Raw genomic sequence first — 11,939 nt, forward strand, 5'->3', positions numbered from 1 at the left:
GCATGCTATCACTCCCAGCTGGCTAGCTCTGTCTCTCTCAAGTCAAATCATTATTGGATTACATTTTCTGGCTTCATAAAATGCGGTTAAGAGGCACTTTAGACATATGTGCATGACCTGCTTTCCAGAGATGGCTATCAGAGCAAAAGTGACAGGTCAATTGCTGATTTCTGTTCCGTAAAAAGGGAAAGGGGCTCCCAACCCTGAGCACTCTAAATGGATGCATGTTCCCCCCTCTCTCTGTGTCTGCTTCTCTCTCTCTCTCACACACACACACACACACTCACGTTAAAAGTACTCGGCACACACACTCATCCCAGAGTGTGTAGCATGCCCGTTTCATAAGCCTGTGTGTATGTCTGTATATAATTGTATAGTGGGAAGACACACACTTAATGGAAGAGGCTCTTCACTCTGACAGCTGGGTGGTGCAGATGAAAGGTCTGCTGTAGCATGTTGTCTACCACTTGTGGAGTATCCAAAGAGACCCAAAGCTCTCTGGAGTGGACGACACAACAAGCTTACGCACATTTTTCTTTGATTAATCTACAAGCATCAGTATGCTGTGAAGTGCATACATTATGATGCAGAATTAGATCTTGATGCATTTATATACAGCTGGAATTTGTTTATACCTCAAATGGAATCAAGCACTATCCAAACGTGCATTAGTGACACAGATGAAATTACTTTTCAGTTTATTTGCTCTTTGGCTCTACAGTCAAATCCGAAATCAGATGGTTGAAATTTGTGCCGACACATCCTCACATTTAACTCTCTAGAAGGCGTAAACGCCACACAGACTGAAGCCTACTACATTTCCCACCATGCAACTGTGTAGTCTTTATAGTTGTCCGTGTGTGTATTTATTCAACTTGAGAATAGATTTTATTTGAAAAAGCAGAAAACGTGGAACATTTTAGGAAGATTTTTTTCCACCGTTTGACTTTCTAATTTATTGAAATTATCTTCTGCTTTTTTTTGTTGTTTTTGTTTTTGGGAGCATCCCTAATGGTGACAGAACTTCATGACAAGGTTAAACTTACATATTTAACTTAAGTTTAGTTATAAAAAACGGTCCGCATCATTGTGCTCATGGTTGCCATGGTGATGTCGTCCCTACACAAAATATACTTTTTCCTGAAATGCATCACTCATCAATTTGTGTGCATCAGATTATTTTGTGTGGCTAACGTTAGCTGTTAGTTGCCTTGTCTTACTGCAGACTAGCATCCACACGCCTGCGCAGGATGTAGTTTATGGAATGTTTCAGTCAAATGGTTATGTTCACTTTTGAAATCCAAATACTGCAGCACTGCACCGATTTGCACAGCTGTCTGCTTACTTTCCACCGCGCTCATTTACAACTTCCCATTAAAGCCGTCTGTGGGGGCTGCAGACCCTGTTAATGGTGCGTGGCATCATACCATCTTAATAAAGTAAGAATACTTTGTTTAACTGATTAGCTGACTAGCAAAAGCAGCCCCTAGTTGCCACCCACAGTTTAGGAAAATGTGGCTCTTTAACTGCTAAATGCTTAAATATATTTACCAGCTTTTTCCTAAAACTGTCAGTCTGCATGTTGGTGACGTTCAGGGGGTTTATCAGAGCTACCTGCTGCTACAAGGTTGGTAAGACAGCTAAATGGAAGCGCTAAAAATGCTACATTATAAAACCACAGCTCCTAGCCTAAGAGAGAGTCATTACACACAACACATAGCCATTCAATCTGTTTTTCACTTCAAACATTAAATTAGAGCTTTAACTTTCACAGTGCCGTCTGCTACGATTCTCAGAGCTAACAACCAGTACTTTTAGAGTCATATTGTGATTACTGCTGTATGACGCCCTTTAAGGCAGTTGTACAGTGATCACATTATGTAAAACTGAACAGCGCATCAGTGCATCTGTCCAAGCAAAGTAACAAGCTCGTAAAGTGCACTTTCATGTCCTGTGACATAAAAACTCATTTGCATACAGAGAAGGTTTTTTACTTCTGTGAAAGACTGCAGCTGAGGTGTTAAAGTCCGCTGCTGAATTTACATTTTCACATCAACACACCTCTTCACTCGCTTTTTAGCTTTTATCTTTTATTTCTGGGAAAATACTTGGTACACAGCGGTAATTATACATTCTGGCAATCCAATTTCTGGCAGCGACAGCAGCAGCAGTTTGTTGGGAATTAATGGTGGAAGAGTAATTAGCATGAGCAGAAAGAAGCTCCATGACTGAACAGAAAGAGAAATGTATGCCACCTACGGAACCTTAGATTTTATCAACTGAGAAGAGTGTAAAGTGAGCTTTTGGGAGGTGCAGTCCAAAAACACCGGCTCCCCGACCAATGTGTTAGTACAACTGCTGGTTCAAGAAGGACTACAGATGTTAATGAGCTCCTCTGTGGTAGGTGACCTGTGCTGGGCACTTGATAGCTTCCTGGATTTCAGCCAGTCCATTAAGAGGTACTTCTCACTGTCTTGGCCTCCGTGTTTCAACTGTATAACGATGACGCGTCACCATTGTTAGCAACCCTCATTAAAACTAATTGGTATTTCTATTTGAAAGGTAGCTCATTAGGCAAGCAATGTTTTGTCTCAATAAGGCGAGACGGCAAATACATTTAGTCAATTTTGGAAAACCAGCACAGACATTTCACCGCTTACACTTTAACAAACAGCTGATGGCAATTCAAAAATATCACAGTTCCCTACATGGAAAGTCTGTCTTACCCTCTGGATCCATGTGGACAGACACACGTGATGGGCAAGTAAATTCTTGCAGTCGCAGAAATTCCTCAGCGGGTCACTGGCTTTAAGTTCACCATCCCTGCATATAAAGCACTCTGATGTCTCTGTGGAAGACGAGCAGAAGATGGAGATTATGAATGGTTTCACATTGGATCAAAGGCTAATCCCTGATTCGCGTTAAGATTCATATCAAATATTCATCCATGTATAGCGATACTTATTTCCCTTTCAACACACACAGTACGGTTCCACAGAGCATTAGACATTCATGTTATTCCCAGTGGGAACGCAGAGAAGGGAATGTGGGCTTATGATGCTTTTTCATTATTTTCTGCCACATATAAACTATTAAAATAATGCATGCTCACATTAAATACGGCCACAGTTTCAGATAATGAGGTCCGAATATTTACAAGTCATCCCTGTTAGTTAAAAGTTCAGGATTGAGACTGCTATAAATATGAAGTTTCAGAGAGTTTTTTGCATGATGTCAGTGTTAGCAGATATCCTAATATGGTCAGACACAACTGTCTGCTTTCGAGGGGCAGCCAATAAGGAGTAAGAGTTAACTGTGAACTTTAAAAAGCTTCAACTGTACAGGGAGTGCAGAATTATTTGGCAAATGAGTATTTTGTCCACATCATCCTATTCATGCATGTTGTCTTACTCCAAGCTGTATAGGCTCGAAAGCCTACTACCAATTAAGCATATTAGGTGATGTGCATCTCTGTAATGAGAAGGGGTGTGGTCTAATGACATCAACACCCTATATCAGGTGTGCATAATTATTAGGCAACTTCCTTTCCTTTGGCAAAATGGGTCAAAAGAAGGACTTGACAGGCTCAGAAAAGTCAAAAATAGTGAGATATCTTGCAGAGGGATGCAGCAGTCTCAAAATTGCAAAGCTTCTGAAGCGTGATCATCGAACAATCAAGCGTTTCATTCAAAATAGTCAACAGGGTCGCAAGAAGCGTGTGGAAAAACCAAGGCGCAAAATAACTGCCCATGAACTGAGAAAAGTCAAGCGTGCAGCTGCCAAGATACCACTTGCCACCAGTTTGGCCATATTTCAGAGCTGCAACATCACTGGAGCGCCCAAAAGCACAAGGTGTGCAATACTCAGAGACATGGCCAAGGTAAGAAAGGCTGAAAGACGACCACCACTGAACAAGACACACAAGCTGAAACGTCAAGACTGGGCCAAGAAATATCTCAAGACTGATTTTCCTAAGGTTTTATGGACTGATGAAATGAGAGTGAGTCTTGATGGGCCAGATGGACGGGCCCGTGGCTGGATTGGTAAAGGGCAGAGAGCTCCAGTCCGACTCAGACGCCAGCAAGGTGGAGGTGGAGTACTGGTTTGGGCTGGTATCATCAAAGATGAGCTTGTGGGGCCTTTTCGGGTTGAGGATGGAGTCAAGCTCAACTCCCAGTCCTACTGCCAGTTTCTGGAAGACACCTTCTTCAAGCAGTGGTACAGGAAGAAGTCTGCATCCTTCAAGAAAAACATGATTTTCATGCAGGACAATGCTCCATCACACGCGTCCAAGTACTCCACAGCGTGGCTGGCAAGAAAGGGTATAAAAGAAGAAAAACTAATGACATGGCCTCCTTGTTCACCTGATCTGAACCCCATTGAGAACCTGTGGTCCATCATCAAATGTCAGATTGCTGCACGCAATGTTGATGGTGAACAGATCCAAACACTGACAGAATCCATGGATGGCAGGCTTTTGAGTGTCCTTGCAAAGAAAGGTGGCTATATTGGTCGCTGATTTGTTGTTGTTTTGTTTTTGAATGTCAGAAATGTATATTTGTGAATGTGGAGATGTTATATTGGTTTCACTGGTAAAAATAAATAATTGAAATGGGTATATATTTGTTTTTTGTTAAGTTGCCTAATAATTATGCACAGTAATAGTCACCTGCACACACAGATATCCCCCTAAAATAGCTAAAACTAAAAACAAACTAAAAACTACTTCCAAAAACATTCAGCTTTGATATTAATGAGTTTTTTGGGTTCATTGAGAACATGGTTGTTGTTCAATAATAAAATTATTCCTCAAAAATACAACTTGCCTAATAATTCTGCACTCCCTGTATCAGCGTTTAAGTATACGTATATTTAGTTGGTAGAAAAACGGCAGCTTCTTTCTAAAACAATAAAAGCTTTACAAAGTTATTCTACAGATTGGTTGCCCCACAGTCGGCAGTCAAAAGCAGTCTGGGCGTTTTCAACTTTGAGAATTCTCAGGACGTAAAACATTGTCATACCAATGTGTGCATGTTAGGTGGTAGAAGAGTCAACTGACAGGCCTTTATCAAACGTCCTGGTGGCTTACCTCTGAACTTTGGATTATTTTTGATAAGCTAGAGACAATATAGAAAGTACAGAAAATACATCAAATCCAACTCAATAAAGAGATGAAAAACAACAACAATGTTGTTTTCTATTTAGTCATTAAGGGAACATTAAAGGGACAATCTATTTAAACCTGTATTTCTACACAGTAAACTGGATTTTAAGCATGAACTGGGTTCACTGGGTTTACCATGATGACACTATTCAGTTAGAGCAGCTTTTACAAAGTTCAACTAGTGCGTGCAAATAACAAAAACAAAAGGTAAGAGTAATTCTCATTCAAAAGTCAGTTTGGAAGTTTTCACATTGCATCAAAGCCACATTTAGCCTAAAAAATTCATTTAAAAAAACTGATTTTAGCTTAAAAGTATATAGAAGGTGAACACTGGCCACTTTCAGAACTAACAATATTAGCACTGCTGGAAAACCGGGCTGAAGTTGAAAAAAGAATACACTCACCTTGAAGAACTACTGAAAGAAATATCTGGAGAAACATTTCAGTTTTTAAATGTTCCACAAAATTCACCAGCTAGCTGCTAAATCTGTCTGCAGTTTGGGGCTGGGCAGTTAGCATACACTGGGGATAAGGGAGGTTTTTTTTCCACTATTTTCCTATTGGCAGCAATGCGCATGAGAGCACTGAGGCATAAAACCAAAATAATGAGCTCACACATGCTAAAAACTCCATTAATTGCAGTCAGGTGACAACTCTGTGAGTCTGGCATCTTTTGCATAACCTCCTGTCACTATAAAAATCCCGATGCAGCTGTAGCTATAAGTGTGATTATACCACGTAAAACATTCACGGGTCATTTCACGAAAACCCGATCCCTCCCACCTGACCCCATCAGAATCAGCTGATGTTGTTTTTGTGTAGTAACTCAAGTATAATAAATGAAGCCATGCGTAATATTCCTTTCATACTGCAAATATGTTTCAAGTTACATGTCCCCAAGGTACGTAAAGGTGGGTCAAAATGTAGCATTTTCCTGTATTTCTTTCTGCATCATAACTCATGACATGAAATTTTCAGGGCTTCTAAAACCAGATCGATTTTACACCAAGCGTCACATTTGTTTTGTTTCTTGCATTTTTCTTTCTGACCAACCCTGAGCATCACTGTCATGGAATACCTCATAGCTTCAACAGCAAAACTGCACCAGTTTAATCTCTATGACGTAGAGGAACAGAAACAAGCATTGGTACCCTGATTGTTTGATCTCACAACTCACTGGAGAAAACTTGAAAAAATGTATTTTAGGTAAACTTTCAGGGTTTGCATCATCATGTGCAATAGGCAGGATATGGAAGGACTCGTTTTACCCTATATTTTGATAGCAGGCTCATCTTCTAACTTTGATTCCTTCTTGGTGAAAAATAATAATTTCATTTGTGAATGTATCTTAACTGCTATGTTCATATGTTATATATATATGTTTGCAACAACCACGGGTCCTTACAATCTGAAATCTGAACCGACCCTTATATAGAATAGAATAGCCCTTTATTGTCATTGTACATATACAACAAAGTTGTGGAAATATACGTTAATCTAAGCTAAGGTGGTGTTTTGCCCCCTGTAGTGCCGAGGTTAGTACCACACATTCTAAAACCCCAAATTTCCATTGCTTCGGTCCTCATGCAAGACTGTGTTAAGCAACAGGATGTAAAGAAAGGTCAGGAGCTGCTAATTGTTAACAACAACACTTCATCTGCTGCCATCAAAACTCCTAACAGCTGCTTTGAGCGCACAGCTGAAGCAAAGCCTAAAGTCTCGCAGTAAAATGATCCGTCCCGGTTCAATTAGGGGTGGGCATAAAAGTAGAGAAGAATACATCATGTGCGAGCTGCCAGACATGCGGTCCTGGCCCTAGGCTGGGGTTAGCCACAACATCCATCCAGCGCTTTAGGCCCCATTGTGCTGCAACCAGCACCTCTGATTTAACAGCACACTTCGCCAGGACCGTCCGTCAGTGATGATTCCCAAGCAGCAGCTTTGAAGCTAAATATTGGACAGTAGCTAGAAGCCAGGTCCGCTGGTTTCATCCCAGAAAAACACTGAGAGACGGCAGCGAGGGCTAGCTGTCATCTGTGCTCTCGCCTGATAGGAGGATGAACTGCTGCCTCAGAAGCTCCTGTCTCTTTTGGGCCTCTCGCTGATCTGCATTGCTTCAGGTGAAAATCTATCCTCAGATGAAAAATCTTTTAATCAAAGGAAGAGTCTTTAATGCAACCCATCACGATCTGCGTAAGCAGATTTTATTACTGACCATGCATATATTTCACTTTGCATTAAGATCTCTGAGACAGGCTGTGTAAAGGAGGAAACCCTAAACTTTTATTTTTGATTCAGTCCCAAAGCTGGCACTTCGAGATAAATGTCTGGTGTTTAGCTGCTTGCTTTAACTCGCTGTTATTGACAGCAAGCAACTGGCCTACTGCTTCCACTGACACACTTTCCACATACTAGTATGTCAACATTCATCTGTTTGCTCGCCTTTAGTCTGCCTTCCTAACAGTATAGCAAGTTTAGTTGGTTTTCAGTCACTGTCAAAATAAGTTTGTATGTGCTGAAGAGTTTGCAGAAAATAATGGAGCCATGTACAGACATACCTATAGAGAATGACAATCTAGCTAACAGGCAGTCTGAGTGATTCAACAGCCTGACCAAAAATATTGCCAAAGTTACTGTGATGGCAGGTTCACCAATTATACGCACAAGTCCTTTTTAACATTTCACTCCCCCGAATCTGTGCTGCTTTTACGATCATTATGGCAAGCCCTGGGGCACTTCTGGAGCTAAATAACAGCACTACTGCTGGGAAAATAACTAGAAAACAACATTACAACAGAGATGTAAACATGCAGTGTGTCAATCGTAGTCGAGCTGGAACGTCTGCGTGATCTGTGACTCCCATAATTAACTGTCAGTGGTGTCAGCGTTCAGCAGAGTTTCACATGAAGGTGGGTGCTCCACTAACTGGCTGAAGTCCTCCTCTCTGCACGATTTAACAGCCAACAAAACTTGCTCTGTACAGCAGCAGCAGCTCTCAGCTGTGCGCTTCCATACAGGGTGATGATCTTATCACAAAGCAGAACGTACCAACACTCTGTCAAAAGCTCTGTTTATGCTACTTGACTGTGAAACCAGCTTCAGTTGCAAGGCATGTCAGTGATGTTTTAATTCACCGCTGCTCAGCATCACACATGAAACCTGAGAGAAAACGACAGAAGGATGGAAACCATAATGTCAACAGAGGCAAACTGAGCAGTGTTACTCGAGGTTGAAACACTGTACAGTGCACTACAAAGTAAACAAATGAGGAAAATGCCAGATTGGGATAATTTAATTGTCCACTGCATTGCTAACGACCTCATTAACAAAAGAATGATGGGAAATCAGCATGGTCTGGGCGAGGAACCGCCTGTGTGACAGCCATCTGGCTACAATGGTTAGGGGGGGTTGCGATGGGGGTTGGGGAACTTGTAAGCTAACACCACGACCATCGCAACTTCCAAGTGCAGACCTAGAGCACCTCTAGATGGAAGTTAGTGGTGTTTTACTAAACAAGTGTAAATTCGACATTTTTCTCTTTAATTACTGAAAATGTGACCAAAGTCTGAAAATGAGAGAAAATATTACTAATACTGGACAAGAGCTCAATGACTTTTCTCAGCATTTAGGTCTATTTGTAGGTAATTGCAATATACAGTATAATATCCATTATACATCAAACACAGAGTGCATTTATGCACACCTAAAAACACTGTATCGTCCTTAAACACCTGACATTGTAGTGTTTTATGACTGGCCTAAGACAGGTAAAACCAAAATCTTTGCAATGGGAAGACCACCACCTCACATAGTGTAATAATTACTGGCTGTTGGACTCTGGTAATAAAAATTCAATGATAAATTCATTTTGCAGTGTCGTTTCCAACACTGCTAAATGGGTGCAAACTGGGTGTGGCCATAGTTAAGTTAAATTAAACCAAAAACTAAAATTAGGTGGGAAAAAGCATTTTGGTTAACATTTATATTTACATTTTTAAATTTAGACAAATTCCTCAACACAACCAGTGCAAGGAGGCTTTGTTCAGTGAGGTGGGATGTCTACATGACTGAGTCAAATGCTGTGCTTGAAATATATTATGGGTTCTGAATTTTAAAAGTAAAAGTGAAACCAATGACAGCTCACCATTTTCAAACAGTAAACACTTACCGAAACAAGCAAAAGTGAAACCAAATCAATATCAAAACTAAAACTCAAAAGAAAACTAAAAAAAAAATATCACAACAGTCAATAACCACTGATGCTTCGAGGTATGTAAAATTTAAAAAACAGCCATAAAACTTTGGCTCTGCTGTTGTTCAAATACATTTTCTCAACTGCAACTCCTCCAAATTTGGTAAAAGAGAAATCAAGCACAACATCCACTGTAGTTGTACAGAAGGCGGCCTTTCAGTGAATTTGCCCACTACACCTCTATACTCCCATATAAATGCTAACTGACGTAGACTTTTGAGCAATCAAATCGATGTGAAGGACCTGATTTAAATCTCCTCACTGTGACCTTAAGAAGCTGCCCACTGTTTACTTACAGCCCTCTGTGCCAATAGCTTATTATTAAATGTCAATGATATTTAAGCTCTTTATTTGTTTTTCATTTGCTTTTTCCGGCAAATTAGAAAACTTATCTCCAAAAGTCTGATAACAGAAGAATGAAATTCATGTTCTTGCTGCTTCAAACATTTGAATCTGATGTCAGAGCAGGACAGAGACAAAGGCAGATCCTGACTTTGTTTCACACACTTATATGCAAACAGCACATCATATATGTGTGTATCATACATATATAAAGCTTAGAGAATTGCATTGGTTAGTCACTGTCAGTTAGCTATAAAAAATGAATCTGCACTTTATTTTTGTGTTTAGCTTAGGACAAAGTGATGATAGATTTCTTATAATGTTTAAACCAAGAAAACAAGCTTTACATGCTACATGCTCATTTACCACTGGTCCCTTGACCATATTGATAATGTATTTCCTTGTTATTTTACAGTCAGCCATAATGCTTTAATTTAGACATTGCTGGTGTAACTTTGCTTAACACACTATCCCGGGTTTGTTTGTGGTAGCAGTAGTTACATCCATTACATCCATGCACATGTTTTTTAAAGCAAACACTGCTAACCATCAGGTCACTTGAATTTTCTTCTGTTCACAGGCAAATGTCTGGTAAATTATGTTTCTTCGGTTATACTTACCATGTTTGTCCATTTATTCAGGTCCTGTATTTAAGGCAAGTATATGGGAAGGGCCGCCTCAGTACTTCCTGTTTATATAGGGTCATGAGGTCACTGCGCGCATCACTGGGTGCAACCAAATGAAGGGTTTTTCATTTTGTTTAGTATTGTTTATTTTCTTTAAAGTAGCCTTTTGAGTTGTATTGTATGTAGTGTTTTACTTTTCAAACCATTTAGCTGAGTAAATGCGTTTGTCAGTTTCATGCATAATCTTATTCCTGTTCTTTGTTTAGAATTGTATTGTTTGGTCTGACCTATTTCTTTCAATGGTAGAGACTAACGAGGTTCAGGTGTGGGTAACGTCCTGTATAAAGCAAGTGGGATTTTTGCGTACCAGGTTGATTGTTTTGTGGTAGATGCCAGAAATAAAGTATACTTAGTCTGCTGATGCTGTTTACGTTATGCTACCTCACACAGTGATGCAGACTGAGACCAACTGTTTTTTTAAACAACCTGAACGTATTATCTTTAAAGGTAACTTTGATAACTTGGTTATAAAAACTTGTATGAATGTGTTCAAATATGCGCTTTGTGCCAGCGTGCTTTGACAACAGCACATAGACTCCCTCCCTGGAAGAAACAGCCCAATGACACAGGCTGTGGTTTCTGTTCTGAAACATCTGGCTGTCAGAAATGGACAGCCAGCTGTTTCATTTCATTTCCAAGAAAAAAAGCCAATCTATCATTTCTGTTTGAACACATAAACTGAAAATTGTAACATATCATCAAACGTCAAGCACATACCTATAAACAAGCTTCTACATGACTCTGCCGGAGACAGAGGTCGGTACTCGGAGCCCATGTCTCACTCTGTGTTGAGAAACAACTCCTTCCACTCTCCTCTGACTGTTTTCAGATACCAGCAAGTTGCTCTACTTCCTGTTGGCATTCCTCTTTTTTCCCTCGCTGAAGACGGATGAACATTTAGAGACGAATTGACATGTCAGAACAGAAATTTAGCACAGCATAGCTCCACTTTCTGCTGCTGCACTCGGTCAGCTGATAAGCTGTGTTTTTGTTTGAACGGAAGTTGTGAAAGTGAGCAGCCAATTACAGCCGTGAGCTGCAGCACGTCACGACAGGAAGCCACATGAAAGAAAAAAAGGGGAGAGAGAAAGCGGAAGAGAGAGAGAGAGCTGGAGAGGGGGGCTCTCCGCTGGATTTCATTGTGTTGCTTTCAAGAAGGTCTAAAAAACAGATGCTGCTGGCGATAAAGTGATGACTCACACAGCACAAAGGTGCTTGTCTGTTTGCTTGTTTAGAGTAAAATGATTTACAGTGAGCATTGTTTCATGGTGAGGGAGGAGCATGAAGTGGATGAGACTTTTTCCAAAAAACACCAGAGTTGCAACAAACCGTCGTGTACAGTCCCTGCTGGGAAATGATTAACAGGTTCTGGAATTTCCCCACACGTCTTTCTGCATTGTGTCGGAACACGTTCATCGATGGAAAGTTCCTCACCAGCAGTTTGTGACATTTACTTGTCCCTTTACTGCTGCATTTTGATAGATCTCCTGCAGTT

The 11,939-nt window shown here is 40.4% G+C and overlaps 1 protein-coding gene across 2 annotated transcripts in view; it reads right to left on the reverse strand.

Moving 5' to 3' along the window:
• LOC146607714 (uncharacterized) overlaps positions 1–11,421 on the reverse strand; it is an 86,106-nt gene extending 74,685 nt beyond the window's left edge. For both annotated transcript variants that reach the window (XM_085347817.1, XM_085347816.1), the window contains exons 1-2: positions 11,162–11,421; positions 2,727–2,848 (exon numbers count right to left, since the gene is read on the reverse strand). In XM_085347817.1, coding sequence (XP_085203943.1) covers positions 2,727–2,848; positions 11,162–11,219 — 180 coding nt within the window. In that variant the 5' untranslated portion in view covers positions 11,220–11,421. The remainder of the gene's footprint in view (positions 1–2,726; positions 2,849–11,161) is intronic.
• Between the last annotated feature and the right edge of the window lie 518 nt (positions 11,422–11,939).

This window comes from Diplotaxodon limnothrissa, linkage group LG23, assembly GCF_057381915.1.
Source record: "Diplotaxodon limnothrissa isolate DT_005_m linkage group LG23, D_limnothrissa_male_GT1.1, whole genome shotgun sequence".
Lineage (NCBI taxonomy): Eukaryota > Metazoa > Chordata > Actinopteri > Cichliformes > Cichlidae > Diplotaxodon > Diplotaxodon limnothrissa.